Source organism: Rissa tridactyla, chromosome Z (genome assembly GCF_028500815.1).
Source record: "Rissa tridactyla isolate bRisTri1 chromosome Z, bRisTri1.patW.cur.20221130, whole genome shotgun sequence".
NCBI classification, from domain to species: domain Eukaryota; kingdom Metazoa; phylum Chordata; class Aves; order Charadriiformes; family Laridae; genus Rissa; species Rissa tridactyla.
The window spans coordinates 76632275-76659523 of record NC_071497.1 but is presented as its reverse complement, the minus strand read 5'-3'; the positions used below and the strand labels follow the sequence as shown (position 1 = coordinate 76659523).

The window sequence follows — 27249 nt, the reverse complement described above, 5'->3', positions numbered from 1 at the left end:
ACCCCACACCTTCCCCATCAAAGAAACCGCTATAAAAAACAAACCCCAAAGAAACACCCCTCCCAGGGGCAAGGGAAACTGAGGCATGGGCAGGACCTGCCTGCCTTCCACTTCTCTGGAAAGCTGGGAGAGGGGCTGGAGAATCATAGACTCATAGAATGGTTCGGGTTGGAAGGGACCTTAAAGCTCATCTAGTTCTAACCCCCTGCCACGGGCAGGGACATCTCACACTAGGCCAGGCTGCTCAAAGCCCCATCCAGCCTGGCCTTGAACACCTCCAGGGATGGGGCATCCACAGCTTCCCTGGGGAACCTGTTCCAGCGCCTCACCAGCCCCACAGTAAAGAATTTCTTCCTGCTATCCAATCTAAATCTGCCCTCTTTCAGTTTAAACCCATCACCCCTCCTCCCATCGCTACACTCCCTGACAAAGAGACCCTCCCCATCGCTCCTGTAGACCCCCATGCGGGAGGTGATGCCCCGTGAGAACACCGGGAAGGGCTGCCACCTTCGTGGGGAGGGGGTGTCCCTACGCCTCCGGGGGGGACGGGGGTCACCGTGCACCGAGGGGGACGGGACGGCGTCCGGGACCGGGGCGGGGTGGGACACCCGGACGGGGACACACCGTGCCCCAAGGAGGGGAGGGGACAGCCCGGCGATCCCCGGCGGGTCCCCTGGGTGGGGGGGACGGGGACGGGATTGGGGGGGGTAGGAGGGGGGGAACGGCTGGCGGACAGGAAGCGTCCCGGGTCGGCGGCGGTAAGATTGGCAGCGCCCTGCTCCAATGGAGCGGCGGCGGCGGCCGCCCCGACGGCTCCGCACCGCCCGCCTTTTACCGGCCCCAACCTCCAGCCCGGAGCCGGGCGCCCCGCCGCCGGCCCCCGCTCCCCATCCCGGCTCCGGCCCCGCTCCGCCGAGCGCCATGGACACATAGCCGTGTGGCCACGGCAGGAAGGTAGGAAGCCGTCTGTGTGTGTGTGTGTGTGTGTGTGTGTGTGTATGTGTGTGTGTTTATGCCCCGTCCCACACACACCCCCCCGCCCCCAACTCCCTTCTCCTCCGCCATCCTCCCCACAGCCCGGGGGGAACAGCGGCGGCGCCGACGCCGCGGTGAGGGGCGCGGGGATGCGGGCGGGCTGTTTGCTGCTCGTACGGGGAAAGTTGTCAAGTTTTGTGTGTGTATGTGTGCGTGTGTCCCCTCAGGGGCTTGCCCCCTCCCTGGGAACTCCGTGCATCCCCGGGCAAGGCGGAGAAGGGGGAGCAGCACCGGGGATACTCCCGGTGCTGCTCCCCCTTCTCCGCCTTGCTCCCGGGGGTTAATCTGCCCCCCCCCGCCCCGAACTTTGAGCCCCCCCTCCGTCTTCTGGAGAAAGGCTTGGAACGCCACCAGGCGAAGCTCTTCCCTGGCAGGGCCCCCTCTTTCTCCTGGGGGGTCCGGGGAAGGGAAAAGCTGCTCCCAATTACCAGAGGCGCTTTCCCATGCGCAGGCACTGGTGGCAGGGCTCTCTGCCTGCCTTGTCCCTCCCTGCCCCGGGATGCTGTCTCAATCACGACTTCTCCATCCTCTGCCAAGCCCCTGCGGGGGCCAAGCCCCGGGCTGTGCCCACTGTCCCCCTCGCAGGCTGGCTGTCACCCCCCAAGTCCCCCCCACCTCTGGTGAAGGGTATCAAAGGGGGCCACGGGGCTGAGCTTGGCTCGGACATCACTGTCAGCAAACTGAGACCCCACTGTGACAGGGCCTTGGAAATCTCATTTTCATTGTGCCTGGTCTCCATGGGGAGAAACCCAGAGCTGCAGCAACTCGCAGACGTGTTGCCTTGCCCAAACTGCTGTTGGACCAACTCAGGGTGGTGGCGTAGCCGGTACCAAGTCGCCAGGGGCTGGACGAGTGCCTCGGGTGCCAGGAGGTGACCGCTTCTTGCAGGCTACAGCCACGTCTGGCCGCGTTTGCAGAAGGAGGTGGGGTGTTTGCTCTTTGCCTATGTTTATAGGAGGGCAGGTCGCAGCGTGGTTACAGACGGGGCTGCACGGAGCCCACGGCATCCTGACCTGGCACAGGGCAGAGGACCTTCACAGGGAGCGGCGAGCTGGCGGAGATCCCTCCTGGGGCAGGGATGGGGACAGCACATGGCCACAATGTTGCCCCCCAGCACCCACGCACCCACTGCTCCACCAACCTGGCTCTTTTTTTTGGGAGTGAAAGAGGACATATCTCCTTTCTTGGAGGGCTGAGAAGTGACTTTGGCAGTCAAAGTGGGACTGGGGCCAGGGGCCAGGTGCTGAGCGGTGACAGTGGGGTTGTGCGCAGGGCTGGATGTCACCAGCAGTGGGTGAACAGGGGATGTGGGGTGCAGTAGGGTGGTGGGGAGGGGTTCATGAGGGGTGGGAGCTGAAGGCAGAGGCAGCCTGCAGCAGGCTGGGAGAAGAGCAGTTTTGCCCTGCCTCCTGCTCCGTGAACTTCATTTTTTGGGGAACCTCGCAGGGAGGGGAAAACTTGACTTAATTATATCTGATAAGCCACTTTTTCCCCATCCCAGAGAGCTGTCCCAGCAGCGGGGGGGTGGGGGTGGGGGGGAGGATGCTTGGCTGAGTGCGGGCCCTGTTTGTGAAGGATGAATGAATGACTCACGGCGCGCCGAGTCTCCCTGCCGCCTTCGTCGTGGCAGCAGCAGCGGTTCCCTTTTGCAGCTGCTGGGTTTATCAGAAGCTGTCACGCTGGGTGGGCGCCCGGGCAGCCCACTCCTGCATCCCCTGGCCTGCAGGTAACCTTTCTCCCCCAGCTTGCCTGGACCATCCCAAGTGGGGAAACCCCCACGGATGATGACGGCGCTCAGCACCCTCACCTGCCGTGAATGAGCAGAGCACTGGGTTCAAAGCCTCTCTTTCTGCTCCGCTCTTGTTCAAAGGCGACTCCAGAGCCTTCCTGCTCACGCAGGGCTCAACCTCCCTCCAGTTTCCTGCCGAGTGCGTTCCTGGAGAGCTTATTCCCCCGTGGGTTCGTGCCAACATTGTGCTTTCAGTTCAAGACCTCTTCTCCCTCTCCGGTGTTTACCCTGCTGCATTTATAGCTTCCTCATTAGGTTAAACAAGCTGAAAGGATTCTTGCCTCCTCTTCTCCCGCGGGTTTGGCTCTGGAGGAAAACCCCTTGCGAGATGCCTCCTGCAGGAGGGGGCAGGTGCCGGCTTGAGGCTCTGCTTTTCTCCCTTCGGCAAATTTCAGCACCTCTCCCAGCTCGTTGCCCCTCTTCTTGTTCAGGCGTGGGAGATGATGGCTCTGCCCCTGCTGAAGATGTAGCCTAGGACAGAGCTTGGATGGGACGGGACCTCTTCTCTACGGGTGATGTGCCGGGGCCTCTCCGGCATTTGGGATGCTGATACAAAGCCAACATCAGGAATTAGCCCTGGGATGTCTGGGGTGACTCGCTGGGATGTTTAGAGAGCTTTTGGTTTTTCTAAGTGTTCCTGTGGTTACAACAGAATCGCGTGTGTGAAAAATCACCAGATCTCTCTGCCTGGGGCTGTAGTGACCCTGCGACCCGAGTTCCTACCAGCAGATCTCTCTGCACTTCCCGGTGATGGTTTTCTCCTCCCATCCATGCTGTGAAGGTGGGGAAGGGTGCAGATGCCTTGCAGTTGTGGTTGAGTTGTCTTCTCCAACAGCCGGATTCCCATGGACCATTTCCATGGAAAAAGGAAAATTCCTCTGGAAATTAGAAGCAGGTTTGCGGTGTCAGGGATCAGTGTGTTAATAGGAATTATCTCTCGAGTCTGGCTGCTTCTCAGGTCTCTGAGTCACCCTGGCACAGGGGTGGGATGGGGGGAGCCTGGGGCTCTTTTGGATGATCGCGGCACCCGCAGCCCCTGGAGCGTGTGCCAGGATCTCTGGAACAGGCAGAGGGCTGGGCTGGAAGGTGCAACTCATCCTTCCCTCCAGTGACATGAGTCTGGGACATGGGAAAAAAAAATGGTAAACATCTCCTCCTCCTCTGGTGTTTGGGGTGGAGGAGGTCCAGGAGAAGAGGGACAAGGTCCCCAAGTGATTGTCGAGACCTGATGCACCTCCGTCCTAGCGGGACCATGCACTGTGGTCACATCTGACCAGCGGAGCCTGGGATCATTCCCGTGGGGATCGGCCCTTGCTGAAAAAGTTCACAAGGGATTTTGGAAGTGTCTGGCTGGTGGAAGGTGACATTCACCGCCACCCTGCTTGTACACATTTCCTGAAGATGTTTTTGGAGACAATGGATGGTCTGGAGGGACCTCGGGTGAGACCTGGTGGATGTGGGGCTGGCCCATGCAGGTGGTGACGGCCAGGGGACCACAGGTAAGACCCTACATCCACCAGGAGAGGGGACGATGCTGAAAACATTTTGGAAATCAACCCCGGCCTCCCTAGAGACTGTTCGGCTTTGGTCCCCTCCTCCAAATACAGAGACAGCCGAAATAGAAACAGCCTAATAAAAATTATTCTGGACCCACAGAGATCGCCTTATAGGGAGAGGTGGAAAAGTTTAGGGCTCCTTCATCTAATGAAATCCTGATGGTGGAAAGAAGGTTGTTTGGGTGTCTTCTGGTTTATCCCACGTCCTAAAGTGAAAACAAGGGACACCAAGCCTTGTTGAAAAGCCAACGCTGGAGGCGCACTGAGGGGAAGAGGGAATGGGAGAAGCTACCAGCTTCAGGGGAGCATCTTCTCTGTGGCAGCGTGGGGAAGGTCTTCTGACTTGGGCAGAAAGGGACTGCCCCCGAGTCCTGTCACACTTTGGGGAGCCCCAAACAGAGCTCAGGGCTGCCGCCTCCCATCCTGCTGCCAGCCCTAAGGGGTGTGGATGTCCCTGCAGAAGAGCATGTGGGAGGCAATGGGTCGGGCACGGCATCCCTGTAGCACGTCCCCATGGGCTCATGCCCGTCCAGCTGTTTCCTTCGCCTTCCTGTGCTTTCACCAGCCCCTTCCTTTGGGACTGAAAAACCCTGCGTGCTTCATCCTGGCCAGACCGATGGCTGCAGCGGGAGCCAGGGAATTCGCCAGCCCCTCTTTGATGAAGGTCGTCACGGGCATCAGTGCCTCTTGAATTCAATAACACCATGAAAGGCATGATTCGGCCCTCGCCTTCCTGCAAAAGTAGTTAGGAAAAAACAAAAAGTGCCGTCATTCGGGGTCTCCATCATGGGCCGGCCCAGCGCCATGCCAGTCTTGCGACAGAGCTCCCGACAGCTGTGCTGCAACAGCCCCGCAAAGGTCCCCGGGGATGGCTCAGCTGCAGTGGCCCGGCTTGGCTTTGCGAAAGCCGCTGTCACGCAGGGTGCCTGGGCCAGCCAGCTGGCATCTCCCCAGGCTTTCTTGCAGGGCCAGGGCCAGCCCCTGGAGAGGTCTGCAGGAGCCTTTCCTTTGCTTTCCATGAGTTTTGCCCGAGGCCTCAGGGCTTAGGAGGAGCTGGTGGACCCAACCAGCTATTGCTCCATCACTGTCTTGCAAGGGCCAACACGCAACCCCGGGGGGTTCCTCGGTGCTTCGGCTGCTTTTCATTTTTTTAGCTCCTGCGAGGCTCCCGGGGGGATGTTTCGCAGCCCCCCTGAGGCTGCTCCACCCCATCGTGGCTTTGAGTTCCTTAGCTTTACAGCTGGAGCATGGCTGTGCCCAGAAAAGCGCCCCTTTTCCCTGGCCTCCCCAATCCTGTGCTTGGCTCTGTTTGCCCTCTCCAGCTGGGACCGTGCTCACAGTCCTTGCACCCCAGCACCCAAAAAACCAGCTCGGTGACTCAGGCTCCTCGGCTGCTGTGTTCCCCCTCCCCATAGCACCGGGGGCAAGGGGTGCATGCAGGGAGCAGGATGCAGCCCCCCAGTACCTGTGACTCCAGAGGGGCCGGTCTCTCGGAGCATCCTGTTGACACAGCTCTTGGTCTACTGCACATCCCCATCCCTCCTTCCCGACCAGAGGCTGCAGATACACGCCAGGGCAGCTCCAGGAGCTGGGTGGTTTGCTCTGGATACGCCTTGGAGGGCTCCTCTCGGGTGATGAGGTGCTGAGGTTTGGACTTGTAGTGGTCCGGGAGGAGGATGCTGAGATGCCTGGGCTCAGATGTATCAGCAGCGGTGCTCGTGCTGTGCCTGGGATGGGTGAAGGACGTGAGCAAGGCAAGGTCTGTGGGGAAGGTCATCTTGGTTTCCACCCCTGAGGTGCAGCTGGAAGAGCGAGACGGGTGCTGGGGCAGCATGTCCTGCTGCTTCCCCAGACAATGTTCCCTTGAGACCTGTCCCCAGCAGGGTGGTTAATGGTGAGCAGGTCTGGCCGTGCATGGAAGATTTTCTTCCTCCAGTGCTTGGAAAGGTCCCCAGGAGCATTTATTCACTTATTTTCCCCATCTACCAAGGGTGGAGGGACCCTGCAGCAGCATTTGACCCTCCTAGGGCACAGAGGGGGCCTCAGCAGTGCTGCCAGCGACGTGGCCGCTGCATCTCCATCAGCAGCAGCATTTCAGGGATGGCAGCAAACGCCTCTCCACCATCCCTCGCCGCAACCAGAGGAGGGTGGAGCGGAGCAGGAGGCAGTGTTTGTGGCCAGCTCTATGAATTTCCAATTACCAGCTCGCCTTGCCACTGCGTGAGAGGTTCCTGCACCTAATTTTTGGTGAAACGATCCATTTTTCTCAGTAATTTAATAGCGTGGGCAGGCTGCTTGCTGATGGAGAGCCAGCAGCCGGCACCGAGGAGCCTGTGTGCTGGGCTGCCGGCCGTAACCACCTTCCCTGGGCGACGCAGGAATGCTGACCTAATAGAAAAGACATTTAAAGAGGAGTTTTGGAGAGCGGCTCGGCTCGGATTGGGCTCACATGCACGGCTGACGGCTGCAGCGGGGTCTCTTCGTGTCCCAGCGGGTCCCGGGGACCAGCACAAGCGTGGGGGACAGGATGGGAGCCAGGCACCAGGGCACAAGCCCTCTTAGCCATCAATCGGCACAGCAACCGCTTTATTTTCTAGAAAAATAGGTGCTTTGGAGAGGCCGTCACAAGTTGTGAGCTGAGGCTGGGTTCAGCGCCCGGCTGCGGCTCTCCCAGGGCTGGAAAAGCCATGGCGTTTTGCTCTGACATTTTCCAAATGAGATGTTTTGATTTTATATTTTTTTTTTTAATTTTATTTTATTCCCCACCCCAAGGTAATGTTTGGAAGCCAAATTTAGCTCGATTTAACTCAAACCATTTTAAAAAAGTAAAACCACTGAAAACTAAACAAGGCCTATCATTTAGAACAAAATGTTTTGGTTTTCATTTTCCTTTTGGCACAAAAAACACAAACTACTTTTTTTTTTTTTTCCATTTTCCTCTTGACCCACAAACAAATTTTTTTTAATTTTTTTTTCGTTTCTCCTGGTTATTTTCCAAGGCTGTGTTGTGCGTCGCAGCCAGGCGACAGGCGAGCCCCCAAGCGCTGTTCCCAGTGGGACAGGGGTCCCGGGGGTGGGTGCTTCCCTGTGGAGGCTGGAGGGATTTTGCAAAGGCAACTGGGAGCCGCTTTCTCCCTGCTGCCAGCACTGACTCAGCTGGGAGCTCCTTGTGGAAAAGGGAGGCCCCCAGGCATGGGATTTGGGATTTGGGATTTGGGTCTGTCCCGGCTCTCCCAGAGCGATGTGAGCCCCGGGGCTGAGTCCTGCTGGTACCCGGGCTGGGCGCGGCCGTGCCGCGGGTGCTGTGCCCTGCTGCTGGGCATCCCCACCGGGCAGGGCGAGCTCTGGCATTGCCTTCTCCCCTTGTTTATTCAGGTTTAAAATTAATCTGACCTTCCCCCGCTCAGGCTTGTGCAAACATGGCGTGTCCCTGAGCGGGGAGCTGCCGCCAACCCCTGTCTGTCCCCGGCTTGTGCCATCACTGTCCCCGCTGGGTGAGGTCCCCAACCAGGACGGGGGTGCCAGAGATGGGGTGCCTGCTCTCGCTGTTGGTGTGCCAGCCCCCTCCCAGCAAAGGCACCTCTGGCCATAAATCAGGGCACAGCTAATCCTCCGGCGCAAGCTGCCATGAGGCTGGGTGCCCGGATCTGGCATCTCTAGGCTGGGCGAAGGGTGGCTGCCGTGCCTCCAACCCAGGCAGGAGCCCATGTGCGGACCCAGTGGCCGTTTCCCCAGCCTTAGACGCCCTCCGTCGCCTGCTGTCCCAGCCCTGCGTCCTCCATCCTTTGCCAAATCTCAGCTCCCCACTCTGCCCCAGCCTCTCTGGCCGAGGAGCTGGGAAGGCAGGATGGGGAGCAGTGCTGGGGCCAGCCCCGGCGCAGAAACGAGCACCCGAACTCATCCGCCACCTGATTTCGTTTTTATTCCCCTCTCCGTGCCTCGCTGCGTGCCGCAGCCGTGCTTTTTATAGCCCCCAGCTGCAGCCTCGGCGTGCTCCCGGCCAGCTCCCTGCTGTGGCCCCGCTCACTCGATGCCAGCAGCCCCGGCCGGGGCGGGGGACGGACACCGTCCCCGGGGTCCCCGCGGCGGTTCAAGCAAGAGGAGAGGGCGGGCTGCGGAGGAAGGCAGATAATTAAACCCTAACCCGGAGCCACGCTCCCGTGCTGGTGGAGGCGTTTAAAGAGCCGCATTAGTCACCCGCCGTCGCAGCCGGCGCGTGCCGCCTGGCAGGTCAGAGCCAAGCGGTGGTGGCCTGTCCTTCACCGTCCCCTCTGCTGCTGCCCAGGGTTTTTTCCAGCCTGACAGAGCCACCAGCTCCTTCCACCAGTTTGCTCTGCCATGGCGGGTGTCAGCAATCTCCCCCCTCCACACCCCCAGTCACCCCCCAGGCTCTGGCAGGGTTGCAGTGCTCTGGGAGGGGTTAGAGGGAGGTTAGACGTTCCTCCCCGCTCCCCGGGAGCGCTTTTACGAGTGCCTGGGGTTTGCTGCCACGTTTTCGCATCCCGCAGCCGTTTCCGCAGCTGGGATGCTGCTGCTATGGGGTCTGGAGTGAGGAGGAGGAGGAATGTGGGGCTCTGTCGCAGACTGCGTGCCTGGAGCATCCCTCCGTCGGGATGCGGGGTTTGCAGAGCAGGGGCGGCCGGCCAGCGGGCAGGGAGCGAGCATCCTTGTTGGGAAGCAGCGGGGCCGGGGGGGGTGGGAAGAGCGACCCGTGCTTTCTCCAGACGTGATTTCACCACCGTGGGGAGGGAGCACAGCCAAGGGACGGGCCCTGCTCACCCTGGCGGCACCGGGCTCGCTTGCCGGCGCGTTAGTCATTTGGGCTGTGGCTGGTGGTGGCGTGTGCCAGGGGTCCCTGCAAGCCAAGGGGACGAGGGGGCCCGGTCAGCCTGCACTTTTGGGGTGCTGCCAGGGAAAAAAGCAGAGGGATGGAGGGAGGGATGGATGGGAGGGGCGTTTCGGGGCTCACAGCCCACTGTCCCCCTCCTCGCTGCCCTGGGGAGGGGGCAGAGGGCAGCGGTGAAGCCAGATGTGCAACAGGCATCTCCAGCCGAGCAGGTGGGGCCGGGACGGGGCCACCTTTGCTGGCCTGACGCCTGCTGGGGAGGTTCCCCAACCTCCTGGTGTGTCTTTTTGGAGCCGGATATGGCAGCATGGAGGCAGAGGAGATGCTGCGGGGAGGCAGCATCCAGCGTCGGGGATGGATCTGGGGAGGTGTCCTAAGGAGAGGGATTCTGCGGGGGTTTGCGGGTCCCTGGAGATGGGGGGAGACCCTGAGGTGTCTGGAACCTCGCCACATCCCCTTGCTGTGCATGGGCACCGGGGTGGGGGGGGGGTTGGGTGCCAGGGGCTAATTTTAAACCCCCGTCCGAAACATTGTCCGGCTTGTTCTGCCTCCATCAGGGAGGCAGAGAGAGGCCAGGCGGTGAAATACTGGCGGTGCTGCCATGTGGCTGCCACCAAGCAGCTGGGTCCGGGCAGCCTTGCCTGGGGAAGGCAGGGAGCTGCGGGGGCGTGGAGGAAGGGATGTGCAGGGGTAAGTTTTCCAGAAGCTGCCAGCTGTAATTTTAACCCGGTGCGGGGGACTGCAGAGCTGGGGAGGGAGGGGTTGCGGGGGGGCTTCCCAAATCTGCTCCCACCCGAATGTGCTGGGCTGGCAGCACCCCAGTCCTCGGGCATGCCGGGGGTGGGGGGGGTGGGGGGGTGCTGCGGGAAGGGTGAGCTGCTCGTGCTGCCGGCCAGGTGCCGAGCATGCCGGGAGAGGGGAAAGCCTCCGAGACTCGTTCCGAAACAAGGCTGCCCTTTTATTCTCCTTTACAACTGCATTTTAATATCCACAAACACCCCTCCCTCCCCGGGTTGCTGCCAGCAGAGCCTGTATCGCCTGCGCTTGGCCTGCCGAGAAACTCCGGCCAAACCCTGGGCCCCAGTGCCGGGGAGAGGATTATTTTTCCCCCCTCTGTTTTTTTGGTTTTTTTTTTTTTTAATATATGTTTTCTATAGCTGTAATTAGACGGGCTTGAGCCCCGGCCAAGGCAAACACACCTGGGGGAGCCTCGCCTTACAGACCCCATCTGCTGTGTCGGGGGGGCTCTGCTCCCCACACAGCCGCTGCCTGGCCCCTTTATAGGGGAGGGGGTTGCTGGTGGGGCAGGGGGGGTAGGACTGCTCCCACACCAAGCCACTGAGCAGCCTCCGTGGAGGAGGAGAGCCCAGCGAGGCAGCGCAGGGAGATGGTGCAGAGGCAGCAGGGGCACCCGGCAGAGCCCCGTCCCACGGCAAGACCCCCGTGGAGCTGAGGTATCTCCCCCCGTCGTGGCTCTGGCGGCATGGGGCTCTGCGCCCACTGGGGTAGAATGCTGCGAAATGGGGGGGATGCAGTGGGTACCAGTAAGGTTTTGCCCTCCTGGCGTGGGAGCATGGGTGCATCGAGGGGTCACAGCCCCCAAAATCCATGTGTGCCCAGAGAGGGAGGACGTGGGGGGCTCCCTGGTGTGTCCGGGTATGTGTCAGGCTACGGGACCACCTACCCGGCGACACCCATCCGGGGACTGTTCCGGAAAGTAATCAGGGGACATCAACGTGCCAGGCCAGTACAATGGCTTGCGTTGACAGCCAAATCCATGCTGGGCTGAGCTTTGGGTGCTTCTTCCCACCACTGCTGGCTTTCTTGTGGGGCTTTTCGACTGGGCTTTTATCCCTCTGGTTGTTTCAGGGGCCATGCTGCAGCTCCCATTGCCAGCGGGCTAAGCAGCACCGGCACCCCCACGCTGGGGTCTGGTGGGTCCCACATCACATCTGTGCCTAAGCTGGAGCTGAGGGAGCTCTGGGGGGTCTCTGCTTGCCCACGCTGGAGTCCCGTCTCTTCTGGGACTGGGGTGCACACCTTGACTTTGAGCAGCCTGGTCTAGTGTGAGATGTCCCTGCCCATGGTAGGGGGGTTGGAACTAGATGAGCTTTAAGGCCCCTTCCAACCCGAACCATTCTGTGATTCTGTCATTCTGTGTGGCTGTGTGGTGTGGCCCAGGGAGGAGCATCACCTTTGTGTAGCACCCATCGCCATGGTTTATCCTTGGAGGACATTTCCTCCTCCCCTCTCCCCAGGGGGGGACAGCACTGTGCCCCCTGCTCCATCCCCAGGGATGGGTGCAGCACAGCATCGCCTCCCACTCAGTCTGCCCAAGCAGGAGTGGGCATCACTGCTGCAAACTGCCCTCCCAGAGCCCAGGGTGCCACTGGTGCTCCAGGTAGGATATCCGGCAGTACGTCACCCTCAGCCCCCGCAGCCGGTGGAGCAGAGATGCCTGCAAATGGAAATACCAGTTGCTTTGGGGTGCACTCCCCGCACCGATGCACCCAAGCCTTTTTGCACCAGCATCACCATCTCAAAGCAATTGTAACTGTAGTGCAGGCTAAAATATTAAAAAGCAGGATCTGGCCTCAGCAGCACCTACTGGCTCCCTTCAGGTGATGGGATGGGCTGGGCTGAGGGGGTTGTACAGGCTGGGACGTGCCTCTGTCTCCTTCGGGCACGTGTGCTTGGGTTTCCCTGTGCATGGGAGGATTTTGGGGCACGGCGGCTCTTGGTCCTCGGTGCCTCTGGCCGGAGCCGGGGCTGTGCAGAGGGCAGTTCCAGCGTTTCGTGAAGGGTTTCAGAGCTGCCTTGGCCTCCAGTCAGAGCAGGCTGCAACGGGAACATTTCGAAATTCTTTTGGATGAGGAAAATTCCACGGGCAGCCCCCCTCTGGAGAAAGTTTGGGATGGCTGAAATGTTTGGAGTGAGAGGCTGCTTGCTTTTGTTTACTCTGAACTATAACACTGGTAGGGGCTGCGGGGGGGGGAGAACCAAAAGGAAAAAAAAAGACAATAGGAGCCCGTAAACAAAGTTGGCCCCAAGTGGGACCAGGGCATCTCTCCAGCATCATGGAAGGAGATGTGTCAGCACGCTCACCACGTTGCCCTGCTTTCCCCCCACCCCAGCTCGGATATGATCGCACTTAATCTTTCCGGAGAACTTGGTTGGGTGTTTTTTTCCCCCAGCAGAAAACGAGACAGTGGGTGTTTTTCCAACCTTCTCAACTGAGGCAGGGCACAGCCTCCATCCCCTGGCCCTGCGCTACAGCCCCCAGCCTTGGTGGTGGGCTTCTGCCCCAGCTTTTCCCCACTTATTGCCATTTCTCCACCTCTCCTTCTGGCACGATGCTGCCGCAGGGAGGTGTTTCCCCAGCCTCCATCCCTGCCACGTGCCTTGCACCCCGCTGCATCCCCTGGGCTGTCTCCCTGTAGCAAAGCAGGCAGGGTTGCCTCCAAGCTTGGAGAAGACAAGCCATGGTTGTCCCACCAAGTGCCAGAGCCTGGCACCAGCATCTCCACATCACACATCGCCGGGGGTCTACAACTGCCATCCTCCCCCCACGCAGGGACGCTGCCGGTGGGGTGCAAAGGGTTAACGGGCCACCCTTTGGTGGTGGCTTTTTTTGGCCGCCCAGGTGGCCCTTAATGATACCTAAAACCCCTCTCCAGCCTAAAAGGGATTTTGTTTTGCGAAAGGAGCGACAGCAAATTGGTAGCTGGAGGAGCGTTTGTGCTGCAGTACGGTGAGCTGTTTATTTTGGCCCCGCCGCCCCACAGCGTTTTGGCTGACCTGAGCGCCTTCGTGCCTCGGGGATGGAGCCGAGCCCGATGGCTCCCAGGCACTGGAGCACGGGGAGGGATGGGGGGAGCACCGGGCAGGGGGATGCTGTGAGGCCCCTCTCCTGCCTGGGGTTCCCGGCTCCAGGCTGGAGTTCATCGGGACCATCAGAAGGAGCTGGACTTTTGTTGTCATATATGTGCCCTACATGTGTGGATGCATATGCTTTTCTGTCAGCTCCAGGGCCAGTTTATGGGGGGAGTTTGTTCTGGGGGGTGCAGATGCTTCCTGGGGGGGGTGACACGCTGGGGTGCAGGCTGGTACGCAGCTGCCCCATCGTGGTGGGAGCTATGAGTTCACCAAAACCTCTGTTGGGCTGGGTTGAGCCCGGGAGCAGAAAAATATCCCAAATCCGAAAACGTTCCCGGGACAGGAAAAGCCTTTCCCACCCTGCTCTAATCACAGGGTGGCCCAGCTCCCTGCCAGCGGGTCCCACCCGTGTCCTCAGATCCGGCACCGTGCCTGTCCCTGTCCCCCGACCCTGTGCCACGACTCCCTCCCTCCATCCTAAAAATAACCTCCCGGCTGTGAAGAAACCCACCGGTGCTAGCACCGGTGGGTTTCTTTACAGCCGGGAGGTTATTTTTAGGAATTTCTCCAGCACGTGACTTCGGGGGGAGAGCCTGGGGATGGGGATGGAGAGTGGGGGACCCCTTCTCTCCCCCCTCCAAACGCAAACCTGCCAGCTGGCGTGACACTGGGGCTGCTGGCTGCTAACAGAGCCCTCGCTGTTTTGGCCCTTGACGATGCCTCCGGTTACAGCTGGGAGCCAGAGACGACTTCTTCCCGTGGGATGGAGCAGGGGAGGGCGGAAATCAGGGTGTTGGGGTGGGAGTTTCCCGGCTGGGGTAAGAGCAGAGCCTGACCTCCAGGAAGCCGCCGGCATGCTGGGGGTGTGTGGTGGCCCCCTGGCCCCCCAGCGCTGGGTCCCGCTAGCAGCTGCCAGCCCCACGGAGAAGTGAGGTGACCCTCAGGTTATGGGGAGGGTTTGGGCTGGGCTTTGGTCACCAGTGGGGCTGTGGTGAGCTGGGCATCACCAGGGGATATCGGGGGGCGGGGAGGGGGGGTTGGTCTGGGTTGGATAGAGATGGACATGGTACCTGGCTGCGAAGGTGAACTGGTTCCCAGGGCAGTGCTGGGGTTAACGCTGTGTTTGAGCTGAGGAGTTAACCCCATGCCCGGGTTTAGCCCCACATTTGGGCTGTGCAACCCCATGTTTGGGCTGTGCCGGGTCTAACACCGTATTTCGGCTGAGCTGGGTTTAACCCCACTCCTGGGCTGAGCAGGGTTTAACCACGCATTTGGACTGCACTGGATTTAACCCCAAGTTTGGTCTGTGCTGGACTTAATCCCACTCCTGGGCTAAATTGAGTTTGATCCCACTCCTGGTCTGAGCAGGATTTAATCTCTCTCTTGGGCTGTCTGGGGTAAAATCCCAGGTTTGGGCTGAGCTGAGTTAAGCCCCACACTGGGACTGTGCTGGGTTTAGCCCTATGTTCAGGCTGCACACGAGGCTTGTTGGACTGCACTGGCCTCACAGGGGAACACTGCAACTGGTTTTACTGGTTTAACTGGAGTAATTCAAGTGTGCTGGGGTTGCACTGGGTGCACTTGTACATGTGTGTGTGCCGGCTCAGCTCAGCCTGGCGTGATGCCCCCCAGCAGGCGTGGGGGCCCGTGGGTGCTCAGCACCCCACCAAAGCAATGCAGAGAACAGCAGCCCTTTTGGAGATCCCCGGAGGGTCTGGGGACAGCAAGCAGGGCTCTCCCCTTGGCCTTGGGGACCATCACCCTGGCAGTGCCCAGGGTGGGCGAGGAGTTGCCTCTGGGTGCTGCCAGTGGTCTTGGGAACTGTGCATGGCCCCGGTGGCCCTGGAGGTGGTGGAGGACATGCTTCCCTCCCTGCCAGCACCCATTGCTGGGCTTTCTCCAGGCACCCAGCAGCTGGGAGGGTGCCAGCGGCATTTAGGGGACAGGGGTGGCTGGTTGCAGGGGACCATCCCAGCAGGGGGGTCAAGGCACGCCCCCTCCCCAAAGGTGCGTGCTGATGCAGTGATGATGGACGTCGCTGATGCTGCAGGGGTGGGATGCTGCCAGGTTTCTGGGCAGATCAGTGGCCAGGTGGATGGGCTCAGGACATGCCATGGCTCCTCAGAGGAGGAGGGGTTAGCAGGGGGCTACACACAGAAATTCCTGCTGCTTTGAAACGCTCTCGGCCACAGGCTGGGTTTCCCATGGCAGGCACTGGCAGAGAGGAGGGTCTGGGGTGCGGGGCCAGGGATGCTCCCCCAGCTGAGGGGCAGGAGTGCAGCGTGATGCCATCTCCAGGGTGTTGGAGCCGGCCGGCGTCGGGCATCACCCGTTGCAGAGCAGCTTTTTGCAGGTGGGTGTCTCTGGCAGGGCTGAGCATGGGGCGGGCAGAGCTGCCAAGTGCCCTCGGGTAATTTGCCACATCTCCATTGCAGCGATGCTGCCCCAGACCACCCCAGGGCGAGGTTAGGAGGGCACCCCAGCTTTCTCTGCTCAGTGGGGAGCATCCCATGTCTCCCTGCTGCCATCTTGAGCCCTGCGGCATGGCATCGTCTGCTTATGCCATCCGTCCGTCCCCCCCCCATCCAGATCTGCGTGCAGCTCATTCTCTTTGAAGAGCAACTTCAAATGAAGCAAAGCAAAAAAAAAAAAAAAAAAAAACAAAACCAAAAAAACCCCACGCTGTCTTTCAAAGTGCCGAGCACAATGGAAAGTTGTCCTCCCCCAGGAATCTGCATCAGGCTTTGCCAGGCCACGACGGGGCACGGCACAGAGCGTCTGTGCTGGGGGGACTGTTACACCCTGCGTGGGCATCGGTGACAGTGCACGTGACAGTGATTTTGGGGGATGTTCTGGCTCGCAGCATTTCGATTTGGATACAGGAAGGGGCTCATGGCAGGATTTCTCCCCACAGCTCCCCAAAAACTTGGGGATGAGCTCAAATGATGCCCAGTGGGACAGCAGGGTCGGTGCAGGATGGAGGGTGGTACCTTTTGTTTCTGGCTCACATCCACGGGTGCCACACATAGCCTGGTCACCCTGGCCATGCCGGTGATGAGAGCATCCCATGCCGAGGGAGCAGAGCCTGTCACTGCTGCCCTCCCTGCCAGGGCCAAGCCGCAGCCCCAGGCTGGGCTGCGTCCCTCTGCCCCGGCCATGGCCACAGGAGGTCACCCAGCCCTGGGCGGGTGGCAGACGCCTCTTGGACCGGGATTAGCATGCCGGGAGGAAGAAAAGCTCTGATTGTTCCTTCTGTCCCGGCTTGGGTCCAGGACCACTGTCCCGGGACTCTCTGTCCCCGGGATGTGTCACTGCCGGTGCCAGCATAGAGGGATGCTTTCTCCGCCTGTGTGCCCATCCATGGAGGTGCCGAGCTGCCGAGGAAGGTGGCCTGGCAGCACGCGCGCGTGTGTGTTCATTTGCACGCCCGTGTTCCCTTCGTCAAGGGAATTTGGTTGCCAAAAGTGAGGGGATCCTTTCTGGGCAGGCTTTTTTGCAGCTCTGGCTGGCCCAGAGCTCCTGGCCCCCTGCCACCCAGGGTAGGCGAGGGCTCCGGGTCTTCCCCCACTCTGCGGCTCCTTCCCCTTTTCTTTGTGGCCTTTGGGCAGGCAAGGGAGGGCTCGCCCTGTTTCTTCTCTCTGCGGTGATGCTTGGTTGTGGCTAGGTTTTGGCAGTACTCAGGCAGGTCATTTACTAAGGCATTGTGTGCATTTGTGGGGGCTCAGTGCTGCCTTCCCCCATGGCGCGCTGGCAAGGGTGGACGGCTGCCCAAAAGACACCGTCTGAGGGAGGGGTGCCCACGGGGTGCTGGGGTGAGGATGGGGAGCGCTGGGAGGGTCCTGGGACGGAGGATGCTGGCAGGTGGGAGGATGCAGGGTGGCCCTCAGGGGGGTCACCATGGAGATCAGGGGTTGGGATGCAGCTGGGGACGGGGTCTGCAGAGATGCCCTCTGCCACCATGTAGGGGTGTGGGGTGCCTCTGGGTCTGTTGGCAATACCACCCACAGCCAGGCTGGCCAGGCAGGGCTTGCGCCATTCCCTGGGGGCGTTAGCAGTGGCTGGCTGCAAATCGTGCTGTGCCCCCACCTCTTCCCTTGTCCATGCAGGGAAAGATGCCTTTCAGCATCGGGGCTGTAGCGTAATTTTTCCAGGTGGGTCTTGAAGACCCACCTTTGAGACCTAGCAAGCTCATGTCAGCAGTGAGCCAGCACCCAGACTGTACCCCCCTGCCACAGAGGGGCAGGGTGGGCGATGGGTGCAGCAGCTCTGCCTTCACCCTCTACAGCGTTCGCACAAAACCCAGGGCAGTCAGGAGAAGAAATTATTTTATTTTAAAAGTATTTATCTCTATCCACACTAACACACTCTCCCTTCTCCCTGACCATCTCCCCCCCCCACAGCACCACCCCTTAACTCTGGCCCACGTGGTGTTTGGAGCTATTTTTGGTTGCTGCTTTTAAGTGTATTTTAAGTCGTCTTTTTTTTTTTTTTTTTTTTTCCCATCACCAAAATATTTTACTTTCAGGCCAAATGTTCCCAGTTAGTTACCAGCATAGTTTTGGCAGAGACCTTTTAACTGATGTTTCTTGGGAATGTTTCTACGGGTGGTTTGTTAGGAAAAGCTTATGACAGTCTCATGAAATTATTTACGTTTGGGGCTTGTGATTGAGGCTGCTTGGCGTGTTCATGGCTGACGTGGGGTGCCACACACCTTCCCTCCTGCACTTGCTGGGTTGCAGCACATCACCTTGTAGCTCTCATTTCCTTTGCCACGCGGTTTGGTCGGTGGCCATGGGCACCTGCCTGCAGGAGAAGAACTGGCAGCTGCTCCAGTGTACATTTCCAGGGCTGAAGCATCCCTCCCCTGAGCATCCTCTCTCGACTGTCGAACCCAGGAGGCTCAGGGGGATGCAGATTTATGCCCACAAGCTGCAGCCTGTGCTTGGGGCTTATAGGGAGCTCACTGCATCCCGTGCCCTCACCCCCTGCCCGCAGCCAGGAGCAGAGCCCAATAATACGGGTGTAAATAAAATAAACAGCCCTGCCCATTTGTGAGAGGCCGGCATGGGAGATCTTCCAGGGAGAAATGATTCAGATATCCGTGCCTGCTGGGGGCAGGCGGGGCTGGCTGATAGGGACACGGTGATGCTGCTGATATGCATGGCGTAATGCTGGCCAGGACAGATGCCCTGGGGTGATGCTGGCTGGCGCAGAGAGGGTGATGCTGGCTGCGATGAACAGGGTGACGCTGGCTGATAAGTTCAGGATGATGCAGGCGGGAATAGATGCCTTAGGGCGATGTTGGCTGGCACAGACAGGGTGATGCTGGCTGGATAGACAGGGTGACAGTGTCTGGTACAATGTAGGCTGGGATGGATGCCTCGGTGCGGTGCTGGCTGGGATGGGTAGGGTGATGCTGGCTGGCACAGACAAGGTGATGCTGGCTGGGATGGGCATCTCGCGACAATGTTGGGTGGCACAGCCAGAACAATGCTGTCCGGGATGGACAGGGCGATGCTGGCTGGCACAGACAGGGTGATGCTGGCTGGCACAGACGGGGTGGGAAGACCTGTGTCTATGGCTGCGGTTGACCCATGGAGAGCGGGGTGCACATCCCTTCCTCAGCATCCCCCTCACCGGTGGTCTCTGAGTGGGAGGAAAGGATTTCAGGGTCATTCTCCTTGGCCCCAGAGCCCAAATGGCCCAGAAGGGCACAGACGTGCATGGACCAGCCTGCAGCGGGTGCGGGAATGGGCAGTGATGTGGGTCCCCCAGCCAGCCCCTCTCTCTGTATGGTCTGAGTTCTCACAGACCTGCTGCCCTGGCTGTGTGAGCCTGTACAGATCTAATTGCTGTCTCCTGCCACAGAAAAACAGGCCAGAATTTCTCCTTGGTCCCTTCCCGCTCCAGCTGCACTGACGCAGGTCTCTGGACCACCCCGGGTCTGGGAGCCAGCCAGGGCTCCCGGCACAGGACTACAATGGAAAAGAGACCTTCATCCCGCCAACCCACGCAGCCCCAGGCCCCTGGTCACTGTTTGCCCTTTGCGTTCCCCCTCCAGGCGTGGGGACTCCTCAGCAGCCAGGAACTGGCTGTGACAGTGGCACAGACCCTGCGGTACAGTCCCCATGCTGTCCCTGGCAAGATGGGGCGAGACGAGGGGGAGATGCGGGGCACGTGGTCTCGCAGGGATGCTCTGGGCAGTGGGTCCTGCCAGCTGCCCCGTTGCAGGGAATAACACCCTCTCCCTCCCCGCTCTGCCTCCTCCAGATGCGCAGTCCCATCCCAGGTCTGGGCAGGGTGATGGTGTTCCTCGCAGCAGCCCTGGCGTCAGCCTCCCTGGCCATCCCCGAGGGCTGGGGAGAGGAAGGTGAGCCCCCCGCCGAGTCCCTCGTGCAGCCCCTGCATCCCAGGCATGGGGACCATGGGGGCACCCCCTTCCCCCCGGGCAGGCACAGACACACCAGAATCAGGGCATATGTGAAACGCAGCCCCACGGGGATGGGCGCTGGCATTCTGGTTTTCAGCAGCTTAACACATTAATGATATAACTGCCATTATTTTTTCCATAAATGTTGTTGTTGTTGTCCCTGACAGCGTATGTTGCTGTCTGATAGAGATGCGAGGGGAAGGGATTCACATGATCGTCCATGAATCACGTAGGGACTGGCTTTCCATAGTCCGTTAAAATCTCGGACGTGTTATGGAGGGCTGAAAACCATTAATATAATACATATTCTGTAACTGTAACAGGCAACTCAGACTCCTTTCCATGAGTCTACGTGTTGAAATAGTCCAATATTTTCTTGCCTTTTTAATTTAACATGAAACATACCAGTGGGGAAAAAAAATAAATACTGGGTCTTTTGGAAGCAGCCCACCCCTGCAGCTGCCCACTGCCCAGCCCTAGCTGGGACCAGTCCTTCCCAGTCCCCCGTGGCGGTACCTGTGTGAAGCAAGACCCCACAGCCACCCCACAGCTGCCCGGGAGGGGGGTACAGCCCCAGGCTGCCCACCTTCACCCACAGCTTTGGCATATGGGGTGGCGCGGGGTGCTAACACCCATCTTGGGGGGGATGTGTGTCCCTCCAGGTGTGCAGTACGGACAGGTGGGGACAGACGTAACCCTGACGTGCGCCGGTGCCCACACCGGGTAGGTCTTTTCTGTGCACACCGGGGGGATTTATCTGATGGGATGGTTTACCGGGCAGACCTGGGATGATGCCCCAGTCGCCATCCTCTAACGCAGCCTGCCCGGTGTCTCCTCCCCAGCTCGCCGGTGCAATGGAGGCGGGCGGGTGCTGTGGAGCTGCCGGAGGGCTCGGCCATCCATCAGGGAGCCCTGGTGCTGCCACACGCCGGCTTGGCCACCGCGGGGACCTACAGCTGCCACAGCGAGGACGGCGGCCTCCTGCACGCCATGTCCCTGCGGCTGGGGCGTGAGTAGCATGTCCGCGGGCTGAGGAATGGGGGTGTGCAGCCCCACCGGAATGGGGTACCCGCAGCCCTGGCAGTGGCTTGCCGAAATGGGACTTTGCGGTGTCACAGGGGTCCCTGCGTGCTGGCTGGGCTGTGGGACAGGGGATCCCTCACTGACTGTCGCTTCCCCTCGGATCCCAGACCTGCCAGGGGTCCCCTTTGTGTCCTGCAGAGCATCCGACTATGAGAACTTCTCCTGCTCCTGGACCTCCAGCGTGGAGACCTTCCTCCCCACCAGATACATCACCACCTACAGGTGATGTACGGGGCACAGGCTGGGGGGTTGATGGGGTGAGCCCTGGGTCCCAGCCAAGGAAAAACACCAAATCCTGCTGGCCATCTGACCAACGTCCTGGGTTCACCTCCTACCCCAAGGACCAGGCTGCACCCCAAAACAGGTCATGTTTTGGGGTGAGCAGTGCACCGAGCGTTTCCTCACTCGGAGAGTGGCCCCCAGCAGCGTTGGGGGACCGGCACAGGCAGGCTGCCTCCCCGCCCACGGCTCTGCCAGCACCAGAGGGGCTGTAAAAGAGAAGCAGGTCATCTGCGAGATGCTGAGCGCTTTGGCATGCTTCAGGATGAAAGGAGCCCCGGCAGCGTCGCTGCTTCTAATTATCCTGGCAGGCCAAATTAGCGGGCTGCTTTGAAGTCAGGCGGAGCTCGTAAAGCACAGCCCTGCTGAAAGCTGCAGGAGCAGGGGGCTGGGGGCTTGGCGGGGAGGGGGCGGGGGTGAGGAGGGGGCTTTGGGGGCCATAGGGTGAGCACAAAGCCAGCTGCTGGTGAGCTTTTATCAACCTCCGTGCACCTTTGCTGCTGCTGCATGGTGAACCCCAGGTGGGCAAGGGAGGTCGTCCAGGGGGCACCCTCCTGGGCACCCCACTCTCTTCATTGCCCCGAGACCCCCAGCTTCTGCTGCCAGGCAGCTCACAAGCTGGGCTGGGCATGGCATTAGCTCCATCCCCTGTGCCATGTCACCCGTGGGGGTGCTCTGCAGTGCGGAGACCCCTGTCCCTCCTCTGGGTCACGGTGGGTTTGGCTTCATGCTGTCCCTTCATTCTCACTGTCTGCTTTTCCATCTTTCTCCATGGCAGGAAGAAATCACTGACGGGTGAAGAGAAGCGGAGGTAGGACTGACTCCCAGCCCAGTGCTGCTCCTTGGGGACCAGACCCCCTCCTGAAGGCTCTGCCACTGTCCTCAGCGCGGTCCCCGAGGCGAGGGCTGGGTGTTCCCATGGGGGAGCCAGCTCCCTAAGCCCTGAGAGAAGGGATTGCCCCAGGGGAGGGACCTTCCCCAGAGGGACTGTCAGGCTGGGATGTGGATCGCTTCAGTCATTCTCAGAAGGACGTGCTGGTCTCTGGAGGGGTGAGGGCAGCTCCCAGACCCTGTCTGAGCTATAACGGGTGCTGCCCCCTCCATCGGGCTCATGGCATGAGGGTGTCCCTACATGCCACCACCTTGGTAGCAGCATGAAACTATGCATGGCAAGGTGGGGGGGACATGTCACCACCCTGCCTCCTCATCTGCAGGAACAAGAATGGGCACGTGGGGCTGTGCCTGCAGGATCCATCGCGCCCTGGCACCTGCACCGTCCACGGGTCAGAGTTCTGGAGCTCCTATCGCCTGAACATCACCGAGGTGAACCCCCTGGGCTCCAGCTTCCGCCTCCTCGACGTCACCATGCAGGCCATCAGTGAGTCCATCCATCCATCTGTCCGTCCATCCCCCGGGCATCCAGCCCTGGGTGGCAGCGGGGATCCCAACACCCTTCTGTGTGGCAGTCTGGTGTGACGAGGGCTCCCTGTCCTCTCCCACACAGTTAAGCCAGACCCTCCGGAGGGCTTGGTGGTAGAGCCCATCCCCTTGGCCCCACGGCGCCTCCACGTCAGCTGGAAGTACCCCTCCTCCTGGCCCAAGGAACCCCACTTCCAGCTCAGGTTTCGGCTCCAGTACCGGCCCGTCATCCACCGCTCCTGGTCCGTGGTAAGTGGTGGGCGAGGAAAGGCAAAGCCCAAAGCAGGGTGGGCATGGGGCCAGGGAGGGCAGTGAGGGGTGCCCCTGCCTGCCCCACAGCTCCCCTCTGCCCGGTGCAGCTGGAGACGGTGAACCTGTCCGAGGTAATCACGGATGCCTTCGCCGGGCTGGAGCACGTGGTCCAAGTCAGTGCCAAGGATTTCCTGGATGCGGGGAACTGGAGCGAGTGGAGCACTGAGGCCCGGGCGACGCCGGTCAGAGGTGCGAGGGGGACAGGCTGCAGCCCCCAGCAGCCCTAACTGGGTTGCACCATCCCTCCCCGAAGTCCCTCCAGCACAGTGAGGTGCCCCTCTCCAGCCCCTTACCCGTGGCACCCATGCCCCTAAATATCACCCAGAGCAAGTCCCTGCTCCTGGCATCCCTTGAAGTTGACCCAAAACCCTGCTCCTGGCATCCCTTAAAGTTGACCCAAAAATCTGGTCCCATGCACCATCCAAAAACTGTTCCTATGGTGGGAGGCTGAGCTGCAAGGGGGCAAAGCGTCTCCCAGCACCACGGCAGGCTGCAGCCGTACTGTTGACATTTGGGGATTGCCCCCCACAGCCTCGGGGCAGAGCAGGAGTCCCAGAGCACCACTGGCATCCTAGGAGCACCCTGGAGCTCGTGGGACCCCTTGGACTCAAGGGCACCCTTCTTTGCTCCTCTCTGTGGGTGCCTGGGGTGCTGCCCATGCTTTTGGGTGAGTGTTTCCTATCCCTTCTGTCCTTCCAGACCTGGCCACCACAGCGAGTGAAGAAACCACTACCGATGCCAGCCTGGAGAGCCTGGCCGAGGAGCCCTCCCAGGCTCCCAACCCTGAGCCCATCAGTGAGTAGAGCTGGGGGTGGTGGGCAGGAGTGGGGACGTCCCACAGGCACATATGCAGCTGACAGTAATGGGAAGGGTCTCTTGCCCCATGCCCCTGTGTGGCTGTGGTGTTCAGGAGCTTGCAATAGGGTCCCCCAGGTGTTGGGGCCTGTGGTGTCCCTTGGCCATGACAATCTCTGTGTCTCAGACCGCAGTGACCCCCTGGAGAAGATGGCCGTCCTGGTGTCACTCGGGATCTTTGCCTTCTTTGTCCTGGCTGCTGTTCTCGTCATCACCATCCTCATCTGGTAGGTTGGGTTTTGAGAGAGAAGGGTCTGTCCCCATCCCACTCTGGCACCCGAACCCTCAGCGTGGGGTGCTCCACGTCCCCCCCAGCCCTTCTCTGGGGTCCCTGTCCAAACAGACTTGTTGCCAGCCCCATAGGGTGGTTTATTCTCCCCTCGCCCCCCTGCAATATCAGTGCCTTTTCCCAGCTCATCCCACTGCCTGCGGTACTGCCCAGCCTGCCTGGGGTCTTCCTGGTGGGCCCACATCCATGGGACCTTTCTCTGTACCCCCAAAGATGCTGCTGCTACTAACATCCCCCCAGAGTCTCCTGCCTTGCCGGGGACTCTCATGCTCTAGAGTCAGTGCAGACACCCCTCCCTATGCCGTTGCCCCCTGGGAGCCCTGCCCCCGGGCACTGCCTACTGGTCCTGTCCCCGGGTCCCCTCTCATCCTGCCACGGCTGGGCTCTCCTTGCCATGCTGTGGCTCTGCTGTCTGTCCCTGTCCCCATCCCAGCCCTGCTGTATCTCATGACCGGCTCCACCTGTGGCCCTGGAGCTGACCCGCTGGAGTGGCCGGGCTCCGCTGGGCACAGCTGGGCACAGCTGGAGGAGGATGCACAGTGGGATCATGGTGCCCAAGGGGGCTGCTCAAGGTCCTCAGCCACTGCTGCTCTGTCCCCAGGCTCCGGGTGAGGAAACATGTCAAGGAGAAGACCAAACCTCACAACTTTTTGGTTGCTGCCACCCACTTGAAGGCACTGCCAAGTGAGTCGGGGTGCAGGGGGGGTAATGGGGGGAATGGAGGGGAGGGAGTGCCAAGGCAGGGGGCAGGTCAGTGCCCCTCCTGAACCCCTTTCCTCTGTTTCGGCAGAGGCCCAGATCCTGTAGTGAGCTCTGGCCGATCCCAGCTCCCTGCACCTGCTTGCCCACGCGTGGGACTTGATGCTGCTGCTTGGCCGCCAAGGACCCCACACCTCCCGGGTCGCCCACAGCCGTGGACATTGCCAGAGCCCCCAGCACCTTGGGGGTGCAGGATGGATCCTAAGAAGAGAGACTCTGCTCCCAGGAGCTTTGGGCTGCCCGTGCCTGCCAGGAGCCACCTGGAGGCACCTTGGACTCGGCGATGGGCCAGCCCCACCGCCAAGAGCTGCTGAACACATTTGGGGATAAGACACTGAGCCAGTCCCACTTCACTGCCTAGTGTTGAGGGGGACCATGGGTGTAGGCTCCCAGGGGTGCCGGGCATCAGCAAGTGGGGGATGCTGAGCCCTGCCCGTCACCCCCCACCAGCAGGCAGAAGGGACCCCCCCATCCCTCTGCCCCTCTCCACCATGCTGTGGCTGGATGGAGCAGTGATGCCAATAAAGGGGGTAGCATTGGCACTGCCCAGGCAAGATCCCCCCCTTGCAGATGGTGCTGGGCCAGGGGAGAGGTGAATGGCACCGGGTGAAGTGCCAGCATGGGGATGGTCCTTGCAGGAGGTGGACAGGTAGCAGGGCCACTCCCCAAACAGGTCAGCCCCCTCCCCAGGCGCCCAGAGGGGCTGAGAGAGACCCTCGCCCGGGCCAGCCCTTGCTGAGTGCCAGAAGAGGTTGCAGGCAGCTGCCTGGGACATCTCCCCTGCCCTCACCAGCCCGGCAGCAGGGACAGGACCCTCTGCACAGCCCCCCTTGCTCGACTTGTGGCCCCCCTCCTCACACCTCGACACAGCCCCTCTAATGGCTTCCATCTGTTGGCACCTCCCGACCCCGGTGCTCAGTGCCAGAGCCCGATGAGATCCAGATGGGGCTGGGTGGAAAGTCAGGCAGCGGTGGCGCGGGGAGCAGAGCCAGCACCAGGGCGGGGGAGGAGGGCCTGCACCCACCCCCACCAGGGAGATGTGGCGCTCTGGGCTGGGCAGCGGGGCTGGCCTTGAACCTGGAGTGCAGAGGGAGCCTGGAAGATGGGGACATCCCAAAAGGGTCCTCGTGGGGACTGGGTTGGAGGGGACCAGGGCAGGGCTGTGGCTTTTCCAATGGCTTGTGAGCCCACAGACCCCTCTGCCCTCACTGGGTGCCCCTGCTCGCCCACTCCTGGTGCAGGAACATGGGGTCTTGGTTTTGTGGGGTCCCAGCCCCTCACTGCCCCTGGTGAACACGCTCACCCTGGATGGGGGACATGGGGCTCAGCCCTCCATCTACAGAGTGTTACTGCAGTGGCACCATCGTTGGACAGGAGCAGGGCTCTCCACAGAGCAAGTAAGGCAGGTCACCAAGCTGAGGAGATGTAAGGGACCAGATCCTGCCTGGGCTTCTGGGCCCAACAGCCACATCCCCTCTCCTAAGTGCATCCCAGAACTTGCCAGCTCCAGCTGTGCCACGCTGCCATCACCTGCTGGACTCTGGTCCCCAGCATCCAACCCAGCCAGCACCTTTTCTGATGTGTCACAGTCACCCTTCCCTCCCCTTGCTCCCCGGCATGGCATGGGCAACCCTGTCCTTTTGTAAACCTGCTCTTATCACCACCAGATTCCACCCCCCTGCCACTGTGGAGAGGATCAGGGCTGTGGTTTTCCATAGGATGCTGTTGAACATGGGTGATGGCCACCCCATAGCTGTGGCTCCAGCATTTGCAAACTGAGCTCGGTGGTTTCCCAGCACCTGGTGCTGGTTTAGAGGCTGACGCCTGCTCAAGACACAGGAGCAAAATGGCCAAAAAATGGGAGAGTGTGAGCCGGCAGCTCTGGCCCCTGTATCCTGCCTGCTTATTAACTCCATAGTCAATGCATGCTCCAAATAGAATGGGGTTGCTGCTGGCTGTGGGGAGCAGAGACCACTGGAGCATCATACATCCACAAGGGAATGTGTGGGCAAGCTCAGGTGGGTAGAAGAGAAATCACAGCCATAGCTGTGCTGCCCACATGTGCCAAGCCCTGCGTCCCCTTCCTTAGCTGCCTGACCAGGCAGTGGGGACAGCCAGTTATGGTGGCCGTGGCAGCTTGAGGATAGGAGATGTACATCTGGTCCTCATCACTGCATCCTGCTGCCCTTGGCCCAGGATGGTGACTCCTTTCCTCTCTGATGAAAGCTCTGTAGACGGGTCCTGCCACCCATTTGGCAGCTGGAGATACCAAGAGCAGGTGAGAGGTCTGCACACCACCAAAAAGTCCTGCCTGCCTGCACTGTGGCCCCATGGCTCAGCTCCCTGTCCCAGACAAGGGTATCGGGGACCCCAAGGAAGCAGCAAGTTCAGTGGTTGGTGGGGTAAAAATGCTTGGCGGGGAGTGCTGCGCTCCCAGCTTCCCCAGGGGAGGATGCCTTGGTGCTGGAAATGGGCAAACAGGGCTTTCCACTGGACCAGTGGAGAAGCAAGGGGAGGGCTAGGGTGAGCAGCAATCTGGGATAAAGGACAGGCCTCCAGATGCCAAAGTCAACTTTGCCTTCAAGCCGTGGAGAAGAAAAACAGGAAGGGACCATGAGAGCAGTCCCAGTGCCGGCACCTCCCTGTCCCACCGCGGGGCCAGGGCACTTCCTCCAGGGCTCGGGCTCTTCCCAGGCTCTTCGGTGGTTGGCGCAGCCACTG

General features: G+C 60.5%; 1 protein-coding gene across 1 annotated transcript; it reads left to right on the top strand.

The window, feature by feature from the left end:
• The first annotated feature begins 805 nt into the window (after window positions 1-805).
• Window positions 806-25084, top strand: IL11RA (interleukin 11 receptor subunit alpha). Its single transcript, XM_054186699.1, has 13 exons — window positions 806-954; window positions 19373-19472; window positions 20195-20255; window positions 20375-20541; window positions 20723-20837; window positions 21673-21705; window positions 22109-22272; window positions 22399-22562; window positions 22673-22814; window positions 23325-23420; window positions 23608-23707; window positions 24371-24453; window positions 24560-25084. The coding sequence occupies exons 2-13, from the start codon at window positions 19373-19375 to the stop codon at window positions 24574-24576; spliced, it is 1242 nt and encodes a 413-aa protein (XP_054042674.1). The 5' UTR covers window positions 806-954; the 3' UTR covers window positions 24577-25084.
• Window positions 25085-27249: the final 2165 nt, after the last annotated feature.